General features: G+C 40.8%; 1 protein-coding gene across 1 annotated transcript in view; it reads right to left on the bottom strand.

The window, feature by feature from the left end:
• Window positions 1-25215, bottom strand: part of GRID1 (glutamate ionotropic receptor delta type subunit 1) — a 793636-nt gene that overhangs the window by 66839 nt on the left and 701582 nt on the right. The window contains exons 9-10 of the mRNA XM_032231518.1: window positions 10891-10992; window positions 4874-5071 (exon numbers count right to left, since the gene is read on the bottom strand). Coding sequence (XP_032087409.1) covers window positions 4874-5071; window positions 10891-10992 — 300 coding nt within the window. The remainder of the gene's footprint in view (window positions 1-4873; window positions 5072-10890; window positions 10993-25215) is intronic.

The raw sequence follows: 25215 nt of genomic DNA, 5'->3' as shown, positions 1-25215 counted from the left end.
AAGTTGCCAATCGTTTGACCATTCTGACATGTAGTCAAGGGTAGCAACAGTCAGTGGTGTTAAATAGTTTTACATCATCAGTGAAGAGAACGCAGTTGCTTATAATACGATCGCAAAGGTCATTTATGTAAAGTATAAAGTGTGCTCATCCTAATTTGGTCTTATTCGGTCAAAACCTTTGGACACTTAGACATGACGAAAAGGCCTCCCATGGGCCAGTCAACCTTCCTAACAGTGGGATGAAGAAATCTGCTACAAGGGACACTGTGATGGGGAAATAAAAGAAGGGAGTTCTTCTGAAGTCACATTTTCCCTCTGGAAGGTTCAAATTATCTAGCAGACAGAAGGATGAGGTTGTAATTATTGCTGGTTTCTCAGTGGACAAGAAACAGGTAGCATAGGAGGTAATGCCACTTGTTGGCCAAATCATAGCAATATTCCAATACAAGGAAGAAGGGATTCAACCTATTCTCCAAAGCACCTGAAGGTAGGGCAAGAAGCAATAGATGAAAACTAATCAAGAAAAGAAGCAACCTAGAACTAAGGAGAAATTTCCTGACAATTAGAACAATTAATCAGTGGAACTGCTTGCCTTTAGAAATTGGTCCTCCAACACTGGAGGTTTTTACGAAGAGATTGAAAAGGATGTCTGAATTGGTGTAGGGCAGGGGTCAGCAACCCTTGGCTCTGGAGATGCATGTGGCTCTTTCATCCCTCTGCTGTGGCTCCCTGTCGCTGGTTGGCTCCACAATTGATAGGGTTTTCGGTTAGGACAGGTAGAAGAAAAAGGATGCCACACTAGGAGGAGACTTCCAATCAGCAGAGGAAAAAGGACACCGTGCTTGGAGGAGACTCTATGGTGGGGGAACTGGACTTCCAGTTGGCTCAAGAATTGAATGTGGGGGCTTCCAGTTAGAACCTTTGTGGCTCTTTGAGTGTTGAAGTTTGCCAACCCCTGGTGTAGTGTCTCCTGCTTGAGCAGGAGGTTGGACGAGAAGGACCCCAAGGCACTTTCCAACTCTTCCTGCTTCCCTATTTGCTATGTTCTTCTAAAACTGTTCTGATGCAATTCCAAACTGGGAAGACTTGCTTCAGAACTGCTACAGGCTCCCTAATGTAGGAAAGCAAAATCATTTCTGGCCTTCTTCTTTTCTTTTTTCATTCTGAGATGAAAGGGTTTAGCTATTAAAAGCCAATCAAATAATGCAGCCCAATTGCCAGAGCAATTCTCAGATTGTATTTTTAAGATTGCTTGTTTGAATGCTGTGCCACTAAAAATAACTTCCTAATGCAAAGAAAACAGCACATGAGGCAGAAGATTAATTTAGGATGCTTCTCTCTGTTACGGTCATTTTTTGAGTAAGCGGCAGGGAGAGATTTTAAGGAAAAACTTAACTATGCAAATTTCCACTCTCATCCTGAATGAGAAAATATACCCCAAGGTTTTCTAATAGCAAAATGACTTTAAATGCAAAACTTCTATTATATATAGACACTAGCTGCAAACCAGTGCTTTGCGATGAAACTGTGTGATCGTGTTATGCAGGAGAAATTCGGTTCACAATGGTGGTCAGCAATTGAAACACATAAGGGAATATCGCTCCTGCCACCTTGAGTCTGGAAGCAGTTCCATAGGTTTGAAGGCATAGACATCTTGGTGAGGTACTGGTGTTTAATACTGTAAGGAGCCCCAGATTGCTCCTGAGTGAATGAGTGAAATGTCTGCCAGTTTGAACTGAAGTAATGGAATGTGAGGCAACTGGCAGTTGGAACAGAGTTCTTTTCAGGTGGGAAGGGGAAGTAGAATGTCTAACTCCTTAGCATCAGAGCATGTTAATAACTGTATAAGAAATACTGATGATCTGATGGTCATTTTGAAAAATCCTTTCTTTGTGAGCACCTCGAAGCGAAGAGATATATGCCAAATTTCAAGTTTGTAGGTTTTAGAGTTCTGGAGATTTCATGATGAGTGAGTGGTATTTGGCTTTTATATATATACATACAGTACATACATACATACATACATACATACATACATACATACATACATGTATGTTGCATTTGTGCTGATAAATAAATAAAGGGAGACTAATATAGATCTATTTCAAGCTATTTAGCTCTCATCAGTTAGCCATACTGTTACTGGGAACTGAACCTGGGCTGTATTAAATATTAGGCAGTTGTATTAGCCACAGGCTCTCCTCCTTTATCAGCTGTGTGTGTGTGTGTGTGTGTGTGTGTGTGTATGTATGTATATGTATGTATATGTATGTGTATGTATGTGTGTGTGTGTGTGTGTGTGTGTATATATATATATATATATGTAGGTCTCTAGTTGTTCGGGTTTTCTCCCGCGTAGAATTGGAGATGTCTTGGCGACGTTTCGACGAAGTCACATTCGTCATCTTCAGGCTGCTGCTGACTACTTCAGGTTTGGTGTTTCCAGGAGTAGTGTATGCCTATATAATGTGTGTGTGTGTGTGTGTGTGCGTGCGCACGCGCTGGTCTCACACTACTCCTGGAAACACCAAACCTGAAGTAGTCAGCAGCAGCCTGAAGATGACGAATGTGACTTCGTCGAAACGTCGCCAAGACATCTCCAATTCTACGCGGGAGAAAACCCGAACAACTAGAGACCTACATACTAACACCCGCGAAAACCTCAGAAAACATATATATATACATATATACATATATACATATATACATATACACACATATACACACATACACACACACACACACACACACACACACACACACATATATATATATATATATACATATATATATATATACACACACACACATACATACACACACACACACACGCACAGAGATAGAGAAAGAGATATAGATATAGATATAGATATAGATGATAGAGATAGATATATAAATAGAGATAGAGATAGAGATAGAGTAGAGAGAGAGAGAGAGATGATATAGATGATAGAGATAGAGATAGAGAAGGAGAGATAGAGATAGATATATAGATGTAGATATAGATGATATAGATGATATAGATATAGTGAGATAGAGATATAGATATATAGATATGTAGATATAGATGATATAGATATAGATATAGATATATTCTAGGTTTTCACGGGTGTAGGTATGCTGATCTTTTTGTATTTGCGTCTTTTCCCGTGTAAGATTACAATAACAATCTTACACGGGAAAAGACCCAAATACAACAAGACCAGCGCGTGCGCACACACACACACATTATATAGGCATTTAAAAAGTTCAGATGCACTGGATGGAGTACTTGAGTACAGGTTACTCCTTGACGTATGACCACAACAGGGGCCAGAATTTTTCGTGCTAAGGAAGGCAGTTGTTAAGTGAGTGTCACTGAATATTACAATCTTTTTTTGCCAAGGTTGTGAAGCAAATCAGTGCAGTCATTAAGTGAATCATGCCATCATTAAGTGACTCTAGCCTTCCCCAATGAATTGCTAGTTGGAAGCAAGCTGGGGTGGTGGTGGTTGCAAATGGTCCTGCATTTGGCCAATTCATGTGGCCATGGGGTGTTCCAACCATCATAAATGCATGCTGGTTGCCAAGCACACAATTTTACTCACAGAACCATGGGGATGCTACTGGTGGGGCTGTACATATGTGTGAGGACCAGTCATAAGTCACTTTTTCTCAGTGCCATTTTAACTAATCAAATAATGAGGGCATAATAATAATTCAACATAGGAGAGTGATCATTAGCTGTTTTCTGATGCTAAACCTATGCTTTTTTGTATAGAAGTGCTGGATAATAGGAGAGCATTGTAGAGTCAGTAAGCAAATGGTTTGGGAATGATCACATTACTGAATATCAATGTCTGTGGTTAGGTTTTATTATTGCAGAGAACTGTAGAACATTTTCTTCTATTGCTACGATGATGTTCAGCCTCCTCAGAAACAAACCATTTGCAACAAAATGTACTCTGGTATCTGTATTCTTTAAGATGTCTTGCTGGAATGTCTTCTGCCTTATTTAAGTAGCATAGACTTACAAGTCAATGCCACTCTCTCGGATTCAAATGTGACTCAATCCCTTTGTGATTTGTTTTCTATATTTTTCAAGCCTGTTTTTTTTAAGGAAACAAACAAGATTTTCTTCCTTGAAAGCTATTCAACTGATCACTATAAAAGAGTATTACAGTGGAGAAAAAACCCATAAAGGAAAAATAGTTTGCAGCAAAATGGGAAGTTTTTTTTCCCCATAAGCAAACCACATCAGAAAATGCTCCATTAGCCATACACAGCTCATCTATGGCCACTAAACATTTCCTAAAACCTAAATATTAGCTAAATATCCTTAGGTAAAAGAGTTAATGCTAAATATAACATGGAAAATTTCCCAGGGATGGATAGATTTCTAAAATTTAACTGATAGGAAAAGGTAACTAAACTGTGGAATTTGTGCATAATATAATACCCTGTTTCCCTGAAAATAAGACCTCCCTGGATAATAAGCCCAATTGGGCTTTTGAGTGCATGTACTAAATTAAACCCTCCTCCCAAAATAAGCCCTCCCCTAAAATATTGCAACGCAGCAGCAGCCATGAGGTGACTTAAGCTCGCCGCCTCCTGCACCTCAAAAATTATAAGACCTCCCCCAAAATAAGGCCAAGTGCTTATTTCAGGAGTCAATATGGTACCAGCGAAAATGGCTTGATCATAGGACTTTTTTGTATCTGCATTTCTATTGATATTAGTAACCCTGAGTTTTAGTGCCCTTTTCTTTAAATGCCACTGTTAAGGAGGAATGTTTTATTTTTAGGACAGGAAAGATGGTTCAATGTAGATGGGTAAAAATGATTTTTTTAATCCTCCCCTAAAAGAAACAGAATTCAGATAATATGGGGCATACCTTGTTAATCAGTTCGCCAATCATGCCATTCCAGGAGCTGTTATGGAGCTGTTGTCCATATTTTCCATCAGGAGACTGATAGATCTCATACTTGAAGCCCAAATTCTTGGAAAGAGCATCCAGGACATCAATGGAGAAGCCCTTATAACGTTTCGGTTGCCCAAGGATATTCTCAGCCACCATAATGAATGGTTCTTCCTGAGAACAAAGCAAGACTGATCTTTAAAGGAGACTTACAACACTACAAAGCAAAAATAGCTTGACTCACAATTTTGATGGCACCTCAATAAACTGTGGTGCCAGGTCTGGAAAATTGAAGCTTCATGTTTTGTTTTTGTTTTTCCAAGAATACAATAATTGTGAATTAAGAAAGAATTCCTCCAGTTTTCGCTAATCCAGGGATTAACCTTAAAGTGGCTACACCTAAAGCATGTTTAACTTAACAATGGTTGTCATAAGAACACAGAGAGTCTCACAATTAAGTGTTGCTTTCAAAATGAATCAGAGGAAGGTGCTCATTTGCCAAACCATTAATTTTATTGTCAGTGCAAACCCTGTCCATTGTAGTCACATCACCTTTGGATGGGCCAGTTCACCTGATGACTGGAGAGAGATATGATCATGACCTTCAACAATTTGAGAGGAAAAGAGGATAAATGATGCAGGAGAGCCTACGCTAAAAAATCTCAGGAGAAGCTCCTAAATTAGCTTAAACTATGATCTGAAGGAAGATCCAAAACCAAGAGATGCACAGGAGAGAAAGTGCAGCTAAAGATCTGAAGGAAGCATGCATCCCTCACACTGCCGGCACACATCTGCTGTCAGCTTGTGTTTGACATAACAAGTAAGCAAAGGTAAAGATGCTAGTCGTTTCTGGCTCTAGGGGATGGTGCTCATCTCTGTTTCTAAAGCGAAGAGCCAGCGCTATCCAAAACGTCTCCGTGGTTATGTGGACAGCATGACTAAACTCCAAAGGTGCATGGAACGCTCTTAACCTTCCCACCAGAGTGGTCCCTATTTTTCTACTTTCGAACTGCTGGTTTGGCAGAAGTTGGGACAAGTAACAGGAACTCACTCTGTTAGGCAGTCCTAGGGATTTCAAACAGCTGAATTGCCGATCTTCTGATCGACAAGCTCAGCATCTTAGCCATTGAGCCACTATGTCCCTTGACATAACAAGTAGACATAAACAAATCAGTGGAAGTATACAATTCTGACAAAGAAGGAAAACATATTGAGATTGAAGTGGTTTTCAATAGTCATTTCTATGCTAGGCATAGTAGACGCAATCATAGATGTTTAAAAACTGAAGACATGAGCAAAACACTTCTATGTTCTCCTGAGAACACCATGAGCAACATAAATTGCTCACATCTCTTTCAACAGGGACTGTGGAACTCTCCCCTTTTCATTATCATTGGTTCCGACCTCCATTTTCTGCACGAACCCACTTGAGGGGAATTTTTAAGATCTGCGCAATTTTTCTGTGTATGGAATGTGTATGGTGTGATTGTTGATGAATGAACCCACCTAATTTTAATTAATTTTTATTATTATGCTATTGTATTTTTGTATGTTTTTAATTGACTATAGTGGGGTATGTATGAGAGAATGACTGGGAATACATCTGAGAAGACTGAGGGTGCGGCCTGGTGCCTCCTCCACTGACTGCCTAAGCAGAAGTGGTAGGGGGGCCCAGGCCTACCCCTCGTCCTAGAATGAGTGATAGATGTGGCCTGCCGGGAAGAGTGTGGGCCATGGGAGGGGGGTCTACGGGGATGGGGGCGGGCCAGAGCATCCTGGTCATGATGGGGAGGGGCAGGTATGACGGGAGCTACAGGGCTAGCCATTACCGGGGAAGGAGGGCTCGCTACGTCACAGCAATCCCTTGTTCCGGCCCTGTAAGCTCAACTCAAGGACCGGGTAGCAAGAGAAGCCAGGGCCCTGGTCTCAGGTTGTTGCTGCTAAATGGCAGATCTGTGATTCATAAAGCTCCCCTCGTTCGGGACTTAATACTTGACGAGTATTGGCATGTATTACTGAAACCTGGTTGGGCCTTAAGGGAGGAGTCCCCCTCTCAGAAATGTGCCTAGAAGGGTTCCAGGTGCTCCACCAACCACGACACCAGAAAAAGGGGTGGGGGAGTGGCAATTATTATCCGAGGATCATTAGCTCCTCACAGGAGCCCTGCTCCGGAGATTGTGGGGTGTGAGTCCCTTCTTTTGAAGTTGGACCTAGGGGTTCAAGTGGGCTTGCTTTTGACATACCTACCTCCCAGCTGCGTCACAACAGCCCTGCCTGTGCTCCTGGAGTCAGTAGCCGGTTTGGCAGTTGAGTTCCCCAGATTGTTAGTACTGGGGGATTTCTGCCGTCCCTAGGCAAACACTCTGGTGGGGCCCAGGAGTTCATGGTTTCCATGACAGCCATGGACTTGACCCAGGTAATTCAGGGTCCGACTCATAGAGCAGGACACACACTCAACCTAGTGTTTCTCTTGGGGCAGTGGAGACGTGATCTTGAGTTAAGCGGAGTAGAGATCTCACCCTTGTCATGGTCAGATCACTTCCTGTTGAGGCTTGATTTTTGGAAGCTACTCCCCCACCGCAGGGAGGTGGAACCAATTAAGTGGTTCTGCCCCAGGCACCTGATGGACCCGTTGGGATTTCAGAAGGAGCTTGGGGAGATACCCGACTCTCTTGGCCGCAATCCGACAGAGTCCTTGGTCGCCGCCTGGAATACAACGGTGACTGAGGAGCTAGATCGGATTGCGCCTTTGCGGCCTCTCCGCAGCAGTGGATCCAGGAGGGCACCTTGGTTTACCGAGGAACTCCGGGAGATGAAGCGCCAAAAGAGACACCTAGAGCGACGTTGGAGGGTTAGCAACTCCGAATCTGACCGAACACTACTAAGAGCCTTTACTAGGACTTATTTAGTGGCGATACGGGCAGCAAAATGTGCGCATTTTTCCGCTCTGTGTCTGCAGAATCTCGCCCAGCCGCCTTGTTTAGGATAACCCATTCCCTCCTGAAAGGGGGGGGAATGGGGGATGCCTTACAGGGACGAGCTGAGGAGTTTGCTCAGATTCGGACAGATTCGGACAGACCTGGACTCCATTTGGACAGAATCAGCGGAGATGCCGAGGGAGGGTCTTGTTCAGACTTTCTGGAATAAGTTCCAGCTTGTCACTCCTGATGAAGTGGACAAGGCCATGGGAGCAATGAGTGCCTCCACCTGTTTACTGGATCCCTGTCCCTCCTGGCTAGTTTCGACCAGCAGGGAGGTAACACAAGGCTGGCTCCAGAGAATTACAAACACTTCCTTGCGGGAGGGATCTTTTCCACAATCTCAGAAGGAGGCGGTGGTGAGACCCCTCTTCAAGAAGCCTTCTCTGGACCCAGCTATTCTTAAAAACTATCGTCCAGTCTCCAACCTCCCTTTTTTAGGGAAGGTTGTTGAGAAGGTGGTGGCCCTCCAACTCCGACGGACCTTGGACGAAGCAGATTACCTAGACCCTTTTCAGTCTGGTTTCAGGCCTGGTTACTGCACTGAAACCGCTTTGGTCGCACTGACCTATGATCTCTGGCGGGCCAGGGATAGAGGTCATTCCTCTATCCTTGTACTCCTTGACCTCTCAGCGGCCTTCGATATCATCAACCATGGTATCCTTCTGCGACGGCTGGAAGAGGTGGGAGTGGGAGGCACCGTTCTCTGTTGCCACTCCGGCCCTATGGAACGAGCTACCCCCAGAGATCCGGACCCTACCCACTCTCATGGCCTTCCGAAAAGCTATCAAAACCTGGCTTTTCCATCAGGCCTGGGGCTGTTGACCTCTTGATTGAGGTCCAGCCCCGCTTAGACTGGGTGCATGTTGTGTTTCTTTTAATTTGCTGTGTTTTATTTTTTTTAATCTTTTCTTAATATTTCTTATTTCTGTAAGCCGCCTGGAGTCCTCCGGGATTGGGCAGCCTATAAATTCAATAAATGGAAATGGAACAAATGTCCACTTTTCATTCTTGGAGTCTTTCTTCCTTTCAGGAACACCTGAACCTGATCCTGTCACCAGCCATACTCAAGAATGGTGAGATGGGAAGCAAAATTATTGGAGGTCCAGTTTTGGGGAGCAGTTAAATTCAGGGTCTGTAGAGAAATTTTGCAGGCAAACTGCACAGACAGGCTGACATACGAATGAAAATTATGCAATGAAAAGATAAAAGGGTACAGATGCCTTTTTTTTTACTGCTTCGTGTTTCTTCCCAGTCAACACATTTTTTTTCTTGAGAAATTCTGACTGTCCTCTAGGAAACTATGAAACCAATTCAGCCCCAACATTGGTAGGGAATGTACACCACTGATGGTTTTTTGCTCTTTCTACTCAAGGACTCCATCACCAGATTAAATAGCAATAGCAGTTAGACTTATATACCGTTTCATAGTGCTTTACAGCCCTCTCTAAGCAGTTTACAGAGTCAGCCTACTGCCCCCAATAACCTGGGTTCTCATTTTACCCACCTCGGAAGGATGGAAGGCTGAGTCAACCTTGAGCCAGTGAGATTTGAACTGCTGAACTGCAGGTAGCAGTCAGCTGAAGTAGCCTGCAGTACTGCACTCTAACCACTGCACCACCTTGGCTCAGCAAGGTGACATTTGAGTTTTGAGTGCAGTTCTTCCTCTATTTTGATCAGCGTCCAGAAACTGGACAAAACATAAGAGAAATATTAGGAGATTTGATGAAGTATTGGAAATCCTGAAACAGACTCCCCATCTCCGCACTTGCAGATCTGGGGAGAAGAAACGAGCCCTGCATAAATTTCTCTCATCTTTATGTAGAATATTTTATACAGACTTTACAGCATAGTTATGCTAATATTGATTTATAACTACTATAATAGTGTCTTAACTATTGTGCTGAGGTTAAAGCCAGCAGGATTGACTAAATAAGACATTGTAGTTTAATACTAGGCTTATAATTTGAAAATTGTAATGTTCATGTGAATCAACCTAAGTTCCATCTGCCATTGTCAAATGAGCGAGAAAAAAACTTGCTTGCAGTTGAATCTAATCATTAGATGCCACAGACCTCCGGCCATAACTGAAGGGGTCAGATGCAGTGGTGGGATTCAGCCAGTTTGTACCACTTTGGGAGAACCGGTTGTTAACTTTCTGAGCAGTTTGGTGAACTGGTGTTGGAAGAAACCATTAGGGCAGAGAACCAGTTGTTACATTATTTGTATCCCACCACTGATCAGATGCTTGCGGTTTTGTGCTATTTCACTGCACAACACCATGGTTAGAATGAAAACTCTTCTCCATTTCATTTATGGAATCCCACTCAAAGGAGAATTAAATCTTATTTCAAAGCAACATGTTTGAAGACCTTAAGGGGTAAAAGAGAGACAAAATTTATCAAGAAGGCAGGTAGGCATTGGTCAGGCTGTGGTCTCCAAGATAAAGAAGTTGCTAATCAGACATATTCAGAAGATATTCAAGAAATGCTGGAATACTCCTGCAGAAGATGCGCATCTGCTGAAATTATTTCTTAGCTCAACTCTAACGACAAGGACTAATACTGCATTTGCATTCACTCTTCCTGCTTTCACATCTCCTGAGGTCTTAGGACCAGCAGATCCTGAGTGGAAATGTATGCTAAGAAAGAACGCCCATGCCAAATCACCAGCCACCAATGGGGTCATTAATGCTTCGCTTGCTTTTTCATAATGTTTATTTTTTGCTCTAGCATTTTAAAATTGCAAATTTCTCTAGAAATCCTGGGATAAGAATGAAATATAAATCTAGCAATAAATATATGATACAGATATATGCTGCCCACAACCATTGCAAGATCTTGTACACCTCAAAGTCTTACTTTCTTGAGTCTCACCTTGGAAAAAAATACAACATCTCATTCTATAAAATGACAACAGATAATTGAATTCTTTTTTTAAAAAAATAAAATAAAAAAGATACTAGCAAGTATAATTTCTGAACATTTTGCTTCCTCTGTTCAAACATGGTCATACCAAGACAGTCACCACTTTCAGTGTTAATCCTTGTAGGTCGCTGCCCAAACGCCGTTCTTGCAAACTTCCGTTCAGCCCCTTCTTCGAGTCCCACGTTGCCAACTGCAAATGGAAATAACACTGCTGTCAGGGTTCCAAATAGCATCCAAAAGTAAATCAGAGTCCAAGGCAAAGTATTGCTCAAAGTTCCACTTTATTAAGAGAGCCATGTTGGCACATCTGGGGAACACTCAAATCTGAAAGCTTCCTGGTTTTCCCCACCCAGTTGAAAGTTCAAGATCTTGCCCCCACACCCACAAGTCCATCACATGGTCCAATCTCCCACTGCCGTGCTGGCAGTTCCATCCATCCAATTCCGGTCAGGTGCAGAGGTGCAAAGACAAAGGATGACCTTGGCTTTCTAGAAAGAATTTGGTTATGGCTACATAGTATGTAACTCCTTATGATTCCCCCTTCCCATTTTCCCACAATAGAAAATGTATAGTAGAATAATGGAAAGTGTGTCAGGCCAAAGATCCCAAAGAAAAGATGGCTGCAGGCCTGATAATTGAAATGAGGGGAAAGTAATGTATATTTCTCTAAAGTATCTCTGTGGCATACAAAACAGGGACAAAACAAGGAGCAGGCCAGAGAATATTCCAGAAGTCTGAGAACCAGAATTAAAAACTTTGAGCTCTGACTTGGTGATTCGTTTTATAAGTGACTGAGTAATGAAGAAACACAGAAAATGTGGTGTTGTTTATTCACTCAGATTATATATCAATAGAACTTTTTCGGTTCTACTATGTCCCTATTGATATTAGTAGCGATGAGTTCCACTGACCAATTCTTAATTTCAATTGTTAATTGGAAATGTATATTTTTAGGACAGGAAGATATCGTATTTTTCAGAGTGTAAGATGCACTCCCCCCCCCCCCAGAAAAGAGGGTGAAAATCTGGGTGCATCTTATACACTGAATACAGCAATTTTGGCCTCCTGAAACTCTGCCAACTTTGCAAAAATGGATGTGCAGAGGATTTGGGAGGCCTGCAAAGTGCTCCTGGGGGATGGGAAGGGCAGAAACAAGCTAAAAGGGGCCATTTTGTCCTTCCCCCAGCCCCCAGGAGCATTCTACAAGCCTCCCAAAGCCTACACAAGCCCTGTTTTTCACAAAAAAAAATGAGGCATGAAGAGGTTTTGGGAGGCCTGCAGTGGAAAAACTTTTTTTAAATATTTACCTCTTCAAAATCTTGGTGCATCTTATACTCCAATGTGTCTTATACTCCAAAAATATGGTAGTTCAATTCAGATTACATATCAACAAGACCCATCTGAGTTTGCGATAAATATTTTGTGCCCACAATATGCAAAATTCTCCCAAATCCAAAAGCCGCATGATGACTTTCCATAGTTTTTTGGCCAGGAGAAAAGTGATATTAGAATCGCCTTGTGGTCTTCTATCCCAACATTAACCAGATGTTGCTGGGCTTAGCTAACCTAGAAATCAGCCAAGATTGACCAGGAGTTGCATCTACAGTAGTAATGCCATTATCAGACAACTGAAGTTTTCTTCTTCATAGTCACATGAACAAATCCATGAAGCTTTCCTAATTGTACACACATAACTAACCTGCTGCACTCACATCCCTGGCAAATAGATGGGGAAGAAATGGACGTAGTGACAGATTTTATTTTCCTGGGCTCCAAGATCACCGCAGATGGGGACTGCAGCCAAGAAATTAAAAGACCCTTGCTCCTGGGGAGGAATGCTATGGCAAATCTAGACAGCATACTAAAAAGCAGAGACATTACCCTGCCAACAAAACTGTGTATGGTCAAAACAATGGTTTTCCCAGTTGCAATGGATGTCTGTGAAAGTTGAACTGTAAGAAAGACTGAGCACCAATGAATTGAGGTCTTTGAACTCTGGTGCTGAAGAAGACTCCTGCAAGTCCCTTGGACTGCAAGGTGATCAAACTGGTAAGTCCTAGAGTAGATTAACCCTGACTGCTCTTTAGAAGGCCCTATCCTGGAGAGAAAACTCAAATACTTTGGCCACCTAATGAGAAGGAAGGACTCACTGGAGAAGAGCCTAATGCTGGGAACGATTGAGGTCAAAAGAAGAAGGGGATGGCAGAGAATGAGGTGGCTGGATAGAGTCACTGAAGCAGTCGCCGTGAGCTTCAATGGACTCCAGAGGATATTGGAGGACAGGAAGACCTGGAGGAATGTTGTCCATGGGGTCACGATGGGTCAGACACCACTTCATAACTAACAACAACAAAGCTAAGTTCTTCTGGAATGCTGTTTCAACTTCCTGGTTTATCGCAGCACCATGCTATTCCATGGTGATCCACAGAAGTCCCCGGCTTAGCTTTTGAGCCAAGACAAAGTCAGCAAGCGACTGTTTACCTGCAATTTTAAGTGATTAAACTACATAAAAGCATTGTACTCCTCTCTATTTACAGTATCAGAAATGCCACTGTGCGATACTATTTGCTAGTGATCACATTGAAGTGCCTTGCATCTCTCAAGCACTTCTTACTGATAGGACTTCATTTCCTTATTTTTGTTCCCATAAAAAATGCATTTGTTCATTTTAAGGCAGTTCTTCGTTATTCGATCAAAACTGATTGGAAACATCAGTAGCATTAATCTGGGTTCACGGTACAACACAGGCTTTGTGCCACATACACACTCCCAAGGTGATGTTGCTTTACTGCAATGCAAATTATAGAATCAAAGAATTGAAAGGAAAATAAATTGGAAACCATAACAATGTCACCCCAGAGAAATTTTGCTACAGGAATAGAATCGTACAGTAGGAAAGACCATGAAATTTAAGGCCTCACTATGGAATATGGCCCACAGGACTACCTTTGTTTCTGTGGGCAGAGGATAAAAGCAAGAGAGAGGGAAAGGAAATAAAAAGTAATATGATGAACTAACTTCATAAATTAAGACTAGCAAGAGTATTAAAAGCCTTGTGCAATGAACCTGAATCTAAAATTAGGATGCAAGAGTATTCTGTGCTTACCAGGTCTGGACCGGGATTAGTCTTATTTTGTCCTCATATTTTGCACATGGCTATATTTGATCTTTTTTTTTTTTGACACTTACAACTTTTGAAATTAAAACCAGAATCAGTGGCTAAGACGCTGAGCTTGTCGATCAGAAAGGTCGGCAGTTCGAATCCCTAGCGCCATGTAATGGAGTGAGCTCCTATTACTTGTCCCAGCATCTTCCAACCTAGCAGTTTGAAAGCATGTAAAAATGCAAGTAGAAAAATAGGAACCACCTTTGGTGGGAAGGTAACAGTGCTCCATGTGCCTTCGGTGTTTAGTCATGCCGGCCACATGACCAGAGATGTCTTTGGACAGTGCTGGCTCTTTGGCTTTGAAACAGAGATGAGCACTGCCCCCTAAAGTCGGGAACGACTAGCACATATGTGCGAGGGGAACCTTTACCTTTAGATATAGTCTGAGAATTGATAGGGAGAAGCATCTTAACTCTCTTTCTCCTGACCAAACTATCTAAGTCAGGGGTATCCAACTTTGGCACCTTTGATACTTGTGGACTTTAATTCCCAGAATACTGGGAATTGAAGTCCACAATGCTTAAATGTGCCAAAGTCTGAGTTCCCCGATCTAAGCTTTGCTGCATCTTTGTCCTCTGCAATGGAGTCCTTCCCTCTCCTCTTAGGAATCCAGACTACTTTCCACCCCAGTGAGCGACAGATTGAGGATTAATAGCAAACTCAAATTATTTGGCCTTTTTTAGCCCATGCAATTTAGTGTCAGGGTTGGATCACCCCTGGATCTTATCTTACAGACAGTATAGAATACCCAATTCCATGCAATGTGGAATCCACACTGCACATCGGGCATTGATACAATTGAGCAGGTCCAGAAGTATTTCACAAGAAGGGTACTCCACTCCTCTGCTCACAATAGAATCCCTTATGCCACCAGGCTCAAAATTTTGGGCTTGGAAAACCTAGAACTACACCGCGTACAATCTGACCTATGCACAGTACACAAAATTGTCTGCTACAACATCCTACCTGTCTATGACTACTTCAGCTTCAACCTCAACAATACTTGGGCAAACAATAGATACAAACTCAAGGTAAATTGCTCCAAACTCAACTGCAGAAAATACGACTTCAGTAATATAGTGGTCAACGCCTGGAATGCTCTACCTGATTGCGTTGTTACATCCTCTAACACCCACAGCTTCAACCATAAACTGTCTACCATGAACTTCACCAGAATACCTACCATCCCTGTCTTACTGTCCCCATTTATTTGTACTTATTTCCTTTGTTCATGTCCATGTTTATACTTATACCTGTTATCTTGTACACATTTGACAAACTGAATAAATAAAATAAATAAATAAATTGCAGACAGTTGAATCTCACTAAGTCTCCCTGAATGACAGATATTACTTAAGATGCTACATATTAAGCCAATCATATGACGTGTATGCTCCATAAGACTCATGGGTTGTTGGAGAAGACTCTTGAGAGCCCCTTGGACTGCAAGGAGATCAAATCAGAAATCAACCCCAATTGTTCTTTGGAAGGACAGATCCTGAAGATGAAACTCAAATACTTTGGTCACCAAATGAGAAGAGATTTAGATTTAGATTTTAGATTTAAAGTTTATTTATATGCCACCCTTTTCCCTGGGGGGACTCAGGGCGGCTTACAACTTAAAAAGGGGGAGGGAGAGACAAACTTTTAACATATAAGACAAATACATAATTAAGAACACAACATTCATACTATTCGGGCGGGTTGTAGTCTTAACCCCAGGCCTGACGGGATAGCCAAGTTCTGAGGGCTGTGCGGAAGGTCTGGAGGGTGGTGAGGGTACGAATTTCCACGGGGAGATCATTCCACAGGGTCGGAGCTGCCACCGAGAAGGCTCTCCTCCGCGTAGTTGCCAGTCGACATTGACCGGCAGATGGAACTCGGACAAGGCCTAACCGGTGAGATCTGATAGGTCGTGTGGAGGTAATTGGCAGTAGGCGGTCTCTCAAGTATCCAGATCCACTACCATGGAGGGCTTTATGGGTGGCAAGTAGCACCTTGAAGCATACCCGGAGATCGACAGGTAGCCAGTGCAGCTCACGGAGGATAGGTGTTATGTGGGTGAAGCGAGTCCCATCATAGGCAGCTCCCAACTTTCTTACTCGCGTGCAATCTATATCCAAATAAAATGTTATAGTCTTTACCTTTCTGAGAACTTTTTATTCCATGAGGCAAAAATAATAACTTTCAGCATCTGCCATATGCTTCTTTATCCCTCAATGCATTGTCCTAAAATTTGAACACATCTTCCTAAAAATAATAAGAGCTTGATGCATATGAAGGCACGACACCAGCTGTGATTTCACATAGTGGTGTACATAATTATTATTAAATATACAACAATGTGGAATCACAGCTGCCAGTTCATTTGCATCATCAGTCAATTGCAAAAAGCAGCTTTCCTTGGAACAGCTTACATCTTGCAATGAGCCCTTTAACACCATCCGAACAATACACAGATGTTATTCTGTCTATCCCAGGTCATTGAGAAAGACTGGATAGGTGGATAAAAATGCCAAATCCAGTCTAAACATCTGGCTAACTATGCAGTGAACAATAATAGCAATACATACTAATTAATTAATCAAAAATTAAAATCTTCACTCTGAAATTTGCAATACAAACTGATCATTGCCACATCAATTATCTAAACTATGGATAGTTGATGTGGAAATACCAGGGGATAGTAGAACAGGAGACAAAGAATTGAGGAAAATCGGAAAGTATCAAGGTCTAAAAATCAAAGTGGAAAGATTGTGGCATAAATTGGCCATGATGGTCCCAGTGTGGACTTACTGGGAACTATCCCCAAAAATCTTAGACATTTAGAAAATTTAAGCACTGACAACATTTCCATCCAGTCTAAACATCTGGCTCACTGTGCAACCAACCACATAATGTATAGTTGGGGGGGAAAAAACACATCACTTCTTATCTCTAAAGAAAAAGAAAACTGACTTTGTTCCCTGAAGATCTCCAGCAGGGAACAGGAGTCTATTAGGAGTGCTCTTCATATAAATCCTTCATCTTATGATCAGCAAGGAGGAAGGTATAAATAAACCGTATATCACAGAAAACACTGCCAGTCTCCTGTGACCTCCTTCAAGGAGACTGAACTACAGGGAACACTGGGCAACCTCTAAAATGTTTTATGGTTTGGATGTTCAGTTCAATATAAATTCATCAAGTATTACCCTCTGTATTAGCTGTTTCATTTGTCAGGGGGTTTACACAACACAAGCTATAAGATCCAATCAAAAAAAAATCCTGCAGCCAGTTTTGTTCAATCTTAACCCTACCATGAAGGAACTCTGAGGTTGGAAGACATCTGCTTTAAACTCTTACTGTTCTTATGCTACTCTATTTCTTTTTTTTGTCCATGTGATGCATGGTTTATTTAGAACATATGCATAAGTGCACCTTCTTGAAGGTATGTCTCACAATACGATTTCCGAGCAACCCTGATTGAACACTGTTTTTCAGTCCATAAGCTGCCTGTTCATGTAGGGTGATCATGAAATAGGTAAAGTACTTTCTTAAGCCAATCAGTGTGGGTAAGAGTATGAGACCTTTTTCGTGCGGCTGTTGACAAAAAATAGGATTGCCGACATGATTACCAATGTCTGATGACAGATATGGAAGAAAAATAAGAGGAGGAGGAGGAAGAAGAAGAGGAGGAGGAGGAGGAGGAGGAGGAAGAGGAGTTGTTGTTGTTGTTGGTGGAGGAGGAGCAGGAGGAGGAGGAGGAAGAGGAGGAGGAGGAGAGGAGGAGAAGGAGGAGAAGGAGGAGGAGGAGGGGAAGAAGAAGGGGAAGAAGAAGAAGAAGAAGAAGAAGAAGAAGAAGAAGAAGAAGAAGAAGAAGAGGAGGAGGAGGAGGAGGAGGAGGAGGAGGAGGAGGAGGAGGAGGAGGAGGAGGAGGAGGAGCGGGAGGGAGGGAGGGAGGGAGGGAGGAAGGATTTAAGGAAGAGAGAAACATTGATGGGTTCTGAGTAATCTAGATGATTACAAAAACTCACAAACTTCTCCAGTGGATGTCTGTGGAGATTCTCAATCATCCAGGTCATGGTTATCCCAGAAGTGCTTTTTCCAAAGGGAAGAAGCTTCTTGGATGAGAAGCCAAATGTTTTCAAAGGAAAAAAATGAGAAAGTCCAGTTGCCTTTTAGAAAAAGCACCTCTTGGTTCTCCAGTGGATCAGCACTGATAGAGAAACGTCTATATCACTAGGTGAAGGGAAGCTTAAGGCTAATGTATATTGGTCATGTTTACTGAAAGTATTCATTGTAGTTAAAGCAGGAATTAATAAGAAGTTGTTTTGAAGCCAAGTACATATCCAGATTTATTACTGCCCGTATTGGTCTATGGAAAAAAACCCAGATCTTCTCCACTGTGCCATAATAACATGTCTTGTCATTCCCAAGATTGGGGGGAGGGAGTCCATTCAGTCTTTCTCTCCAACCATATTACCTATTGCCTTTACTTACTTACTTACTTACTTACTTACTTACTTACTTACTTACTTATTTATTTATTTATTTATTTATTTATTTATTTATTTATTTATTTATTTATTTATTTATTTATTTATTTAGTATATTTATATGCCGCCCAATCCCGAAGGACTCTGGGTGGCTTACAAAAAATATAAGAAAAAAAAAACACATAACGATAAAAAGAAAACAGTTTAAAAACAGCAACACCCTCATACATTCATTCTAATCGGGGCTGGACCTCAACAGGGAGCTCAACAGCCCCAGGCCTGCCGGAACAGCCAGGTTTTTACAGCTTTCCTGAAGGCCATGAGAGTGGGTATGGTCCGGATCTCCGGGGGTAGCTGGTTCCAGAGAGTCGGAGCAGCCACAGAGAAGGCTCTCCTCCGAGGGCCCGCCAGCTGACACTGTTTGGCTGACGGCATCTGAAGGAGGCCCAATCTGTGGGATTTTACTGGGAGGTATGTGGCAGCAGGCGGTCTCACAAAAACATCTTGGGCTCCAGAAAGTCTTGCATCTAATGTTATCCCACCCACCCCCTCCTTGAACATAGGGAGTCTTTCCTTAACTTAAAAAAATAAAATAAAGAACCTGTTGTTCCAAACAATTTTTATTCCAAAACTGGGACTTTGCAAAGGAGTGTTGGAACTCAGCAAGCTTAAGTTAAATTCTCTGTTATGTTTCATTCGAAAGTAAGAAAAGAGCTACTGTTTGCTTCTTTGCATACAAAAATGGCTTCATAAACAAAGTCTGAAGAGAAGAATATTTTTTCAAAGGCATTGTTTCCCTTTATTTCACACCAGCCAGCAAACAAGATCAAAAAATAATGTAGGCAGAGAAACATTGTACTGTCTGTTAAAAAATGCAGATAAGGTTAATAAGTAAAAAAGAAAGAAAGAAAACCTTTTACATTTTTGAGAAATTTGAGCTACCAGCCATTCCATTTCTTCATAAATGTGTTAACTTTCTAGCAAGCCGTGTGTGGTTTGTAGGATCAATGAATTTGCAAGCAGATAGACCTGTTTTCGACAACTGGTCTGTCAAGATCACTGAAAAACTAATTTCTGGCTTGGTTAAATGAAATGAGAATGTCCTGTGGCAATTCGATAAGATTGCTATAGCTTTTGTTTTTCTTCTCTGCTTTCCAATATTAGCTCTCCCTTTTCCCAAGATTTGTGAAGCCAGATATAGCTTCTAAATTGAATGATGACAAAGTACTGCTCTTGCCAATGGTAGAATGCATTTTATAAACAGACATTGTTCAGAAAATATGGTAGCCAGGAGATAGCAGTATTTATTCTTTACTCCATTACTCTGGATGATGACTTTTAAAGTTCTGAGATTATAAGACCAACTGTTTTCAGAATGTACTGTTTAGTTTTGTGTTATTTTATTGATTGTATTTTATTTGCTCAATGACCAAAAATGATTTTGGTCAGTTTTATATTATTTTATACATTGTTCTGAATACTGACTGACTGACTGACTGACTGTCTGTCTGTCTGTCTGTGTCTGTCTGTCTGTCTGTCTGTCTGTCTGTCTGTCTGTCTGTCTGTCTGTCTGTCTATCTATCTATCTATCTATCTATCTATCTATCTATCTATCTATCTATCTATCTATCTATCTTGTTTATTTGTTTATTTATTGCATCTCATATGTTTTTCCATATGGTTGGGTGTTTTTAGACTGTGATGGAGATTTTGTTGTAGTTATTGTTTATGCCAACCAGAGCCACATTTCTGTGACGGAGGCAAGGATATAAATATGCTAAATAAATGAATGTCATTTGATGATATGGGAACTTTATGTTATTTCTAGAGATTTCTAGAGGTTCCTAAAAGGCATATCAAGGCATATGATGGGAAAAAGACAGGTGAAAAGGATGTTCAGGTCAAAGTGAGAATGACATATGCCGGAAAAGCCATTTCAGCAAGACACAGTGAAGATTGAAATCTGTATTTCTATTTCACTCTCTGAGTTCAGCTGCTGAACTGTATGAGAAAAAGACACATCCTGAAGTAGAACCAATTTTCTACATTTTTAACAGAAATAAGTGACACAGGTTATGTACTGGTACTGAATCCTTTGGAGTTATCCATATGTAGTTTTCCTTGGAGGAGGGAAAAGTTAATAATATTAAAAATAGAATGTTTAATACCTTATCTGATTTATAAGTGGGTTCTTTCTACCCTTTCACATCAAGGATGCTTGACATATTGTATGTCAATGTGTGATGTGTACCAACCTTTCTGTGGCACATACACACCTGCATTCCCAAAGCGGGTACAGCCAAGAACTAAACTGGGTCAGATTTTGGAGTTTTTAAAGCCTTCGGGCTCTGAAAGAGCTAAAACTCCAAATTATGCAAAAACCAAAATGACCTCACACAACTAATTTTAATTGCTCCCACCTTGTGGGATTAAAAGGCAGGTGATCATTGACAAAAACTGAAGACCATACTTTTTAATACCCATATTGTTCATGATTCGGGTTAAGGAAGACACCAATTAGAATAAATAGGTTTAAACAACACTTTCTCTTAGTAAGCTTTTGTTGCTGCTACTGAATATCCTACCTTCTTGGATATACCAGAACTCGTAAATGGAAATTTCTCTCTAATTGAAACACAAATAATGTGAGGGAAACACTCTAACTTACTTCACCAATTCCTACATTCGTGAAGTGATTCCTCAATTTCAACAGATTTACATTTAAACATGCATGGCTAGTAACTGATTTAATCTTTTCCTTCCTTCCTTCCTTCCTTCCTTCCTTCCTTCCTTCCTTCCTTCCTTCCTTCCTTCCTTCCTTCCTTCCTTCCTTCCTTCCTTCCTCCTCCCTCCCTCCCTCCCTCCCTCCCACCCACCCACCCTACCCTACCCTACCCTACCCTACCCTACCCTACCCTACCTCTGTCCTTTAATTCTTATAAATAGAATTTCAGCATTTTGAAGATTTTGAAGCATATTTGAATATAACTCTATTATATTATAAAGGAAGGGTAACTATCCATACATGGAGGAGAACAATGGCTTAGTTATTCCAAATGAAAGAAAAATATATGAAAAATAGCAAAAGTAAACAACAAAAGGCTAACAGTTAATAGCCACCTGAAGAAATGAAGAAAAAATTACACACTGTGGCTGAAGCCTTAATTTCCCATCTTGTGTTAAGATGACACAATCATCTTTAAATATATTTAATTTGGGGTCAGAGAATATATTTTGAGGTAGCGTTATCCTTCCAAATTAAATATATTAATACATTCACAGTAAGAAGAAAAATCAGGGCTAGAAAATTGAAGGCAAACAATTAGTCTCCTTCAAGACTGAATGATATGTAATACCAGAGCTTCATCTAAATATCTTCAGAATAGGAAAGATTCTGAAACACATTAAGAGGAATCTAATGTAAACAGGATCTAAAACTCATTTTTTTAGGTTGGTTAGGTAAATGAATGTTGTATTTAATTGGTCCTTCAGAAACAGAATCATAGTTTAAAAAGAAATTACATGAGATAAAGAGATACCAACAAATCCACACTGATAATAAAAGAGTACAGTTAGTTCTTGGATTACAACCAAGTCAATAGGGAAGCCAGGTTCACTTAATAACTTAACAACCACAATGATTCACTTAACAAATATGGCAAGAAAAGTCATAAAATGGAGTGAATTTTACTTGACAAACGTCTCACATGAATTTTGGGCTCAATTGTGGTCATAGGTTGAGGGCCACCTGTACTACAATTTTCTTCATTCTCAAAACAATTTTATTTTTGAACCTACCTCTCCTATATTGATTTTCCAAGCTTATATTTAATTTCCAAAAGTAGGCAAGGAAATAAATTTTATCTTGGACTTCTAGTCTAGGCACTTAGAATTCAATTATACTAGGAGGAGCATGGAGGATAAGCTACTCCCTTATATCAGGCTAATAAAACTTGTGACCCAACGTGTCAAAGCAAGAGAATCAAAGACATGGGGTGCACTGTGAGGAACATCACTATATCAAACCCCATTTTTTTATTTTTTTACAATCTCTGGCACGAGCAAAAAAAAATTAAACCAAAGGAACAAAAGAGATTTATTGGGCCAACACAAATGATAAGCAGGGTGAGGTTAACATTGTGGATCATGAGCTTGTTTTAATTCTTGCTGCAAGGAAGACAATGTTGCGTGCCATCATAATCCTGCTGGCATCTCAAAGCAAGATAATTGGGGTTGGCTCATGAGTACTTGGGGAGGTCACCTCAGCTTGTCTTAGGTGACATCCAATATACACTGATTAGAAGCAGCATTCAAGCAGAGGTAAGCACAAGTTGTTAAAATTAGACCTGGAGAGTTATAAATATGTCATGTACAACTGTGTAGAAATAAATTGCTTCAATTAATGTAGCCTTCAAAGGAAGCATGCCAGCAAAATGCTGATGGAAATAAAACAAGAAATTAGAGAAGGGCATTTGTGGTGTTCCTAGTATGGGCTACATGAGGAAGGAGAGATCACAATAAGAAGGAGAAAAAAACGAGTTGTGATGAATTACACAAATAGCAGAGACAACAATTAGAGTGTCCATTTCTCACAAGATACAAAACTAAAGAAATGGTTTATAATTAGGAAAAAAAGAAAACAAGATTGGTGAAGTGGGGATAAAGAGGAAAACTATACAGGAAAGAACCTCTAGACGAGGGGTGTCAAACTCATGCTATCACGGTGTCATCACGTGACGTATCGGGACTTTTCCCCCCTTTGCTAAATTGGGCAGTGGCGGAGCCAGCATGTGACGCATCCAGCCCATGGACCACGAGTTTGACACCCCTGCTCTAGACCACTGTTTTTCAACCTTTGCAACTTCAAGATGTGTGGACTTCAACTCCCAGAATTCCCCAGCCAGCATAGGGGATTCTGGAAGTTGAAGTCCACACATCTTAAAACTGCCAAGTTTGAGAAACACTGCTGTAAGCATTACTCTTGGGGAATGGAAGAAAATGCATTTCTCTGAAGGAGAGCAGAGGAACTTTTTCAAAAAATCAATTCTGAAGGCAAGGTCCTTTATAGATCTTCGACCCAATTGAAGATCAGAATTAGAATAGAGCTGGAAGAGACCTTGCAGGAAATCCTATACCATTTCAGACAAGTGACTGTTCAGTCTCTTCTTTAAAACCTCCAGTGATGAAGTACCCACAACCTCTGAAGGCAACCTGTTCTACTGGTTAATTGTCCTCACTGTTAGGAAGTTTCTTCTTAATTCCAGGTTGCTTCTCTCATTGATTAGCTTCCATCCATTGTTTCTCGTCTTGCCCTCTTGTGCTTTGGAAAATAAATGTACCCTTTCTTCTTTGTGGCAGTCTCTCAAGTTCTGGAATGCCAGTATCATGTCATCCCTAGTCCTTCTTTTCTCTAGACTAGCCAAACCCAAATCCTGCAACCATTCTTCATATCTTTTAGTCCCAAGGCCTTTAATCATCTTACTTTCTCTTCTTTGCACTATTTCCCAAAGTCTCAACAACTTTGTTTGTAATGTAGTGGTGGTGGTGATGGTGGTGGTAGAGGAGGAGGAGGAAGAGGAGGAGGAGAACTGTAGCATCCTGCTTGATTGTTTTCTTGCACACATTTCATTATCCAAACTAGGTAACCTCCTAAGTGCTGGAAATGCACAAATGATGTTACTCAGTTTGGCTAATGAAACATCTGTAAGAAAACAACCAAGGACCCCACATTTTTAAGCCTGAGCTACAAGTATTCTCTATTGAAGAAGAGGCCACTTTTTACCCCGTTTGCTTCCATTGAGGCAGAAAATGTACAGAATTGTAAGGAGGTTCCAGCTCTTTCTCAGCAACGCATCAGAGATAATATTCTACTTTATAATTTGATGCTTCAGTGATGGGTTTTATTACACTGCCAGCGCAGAGATTTGCAGACAAGGCCCACCTTGTCGCATCCTTTAATTGACCTATCCCAGGACTAAGAAGAGCTCAATTAAAACATGTGTAATTTCCCTCCTCTGCTGCCACAGTCAATGAGTACACTTTCACGCACCCTTTCAACCTCTCTTTTGGGCATGCCCTACCTATCTGACAAAGAGCTTGTATAATAATTAAATTTGGAGTAATTACTTTTCAGACTGATCGGTGAGTATTGTTCAGGAAGAATGAATTCTCAGAGCCCTCTAACATCATTTCAGTTTCTAGTTCGAAAATGAGATTTTCAAAGAATGTAATTTATAAAAACTAAAATCCTTAATGCCCACTAATATAGGTTTCTTTTGCCAGTAAAAATCTTTGGAATAAGATTATATTCTGGAGCAATAAGTTATCTGAGCTATCTGAACACAACATAATATCCTTCATGATAATATTCACTGATGCTGGGCTGATGGTGGAGAGAAACATCTCAAAACCAATCCTTCATGTTCTGAACTTTGCTGACTTTTCTACCCCATCTTCAGCTCTCTGGTTTTGAAAATACACCAGTTCAAATGTTAGGATTCATTATTGCATTCAGCTTAAAAAAAATTCAGAATAATAAAACTAGCAAGAATCTTAAAACTAGCGACATTTTATTTCCACTTGTATATATATATGAACTATCCTAATCTTTGTAAAGAAAGGAAGTTTAATTGTAACAGGTTGTTACAACTTTCCTTATAAAATACTGATTCACCAATCTCTCTCTCTCTCTCTCTCTGTCTTGCATGTGCTGTTTCTCTCTCGCTCTCTCTATAAACTACACACATAAACATATAAAACAGTAGTGATG

This window comes from Thamnophis elegans, chromosome 15 (assembly GCF_009769535.1).
Source record: "Thamnophis elegans isolate rThaEle1 chromosome 15, rThaEle1.pri, whole genome shotgun sequence".
Classification (NCBI taxonomy): domain Eukaryota; kingdom Metazoa; phylum Chordata; class Lepidosauria; order Squamata; family Colubridae; genus Thamnophis; species Thamnophis elegans.
The sequence above is the reverse complement of the archived record's forward strand: the minus strand, read 5'-3'. Positions and strand labels throughout refer to the sequence as shown.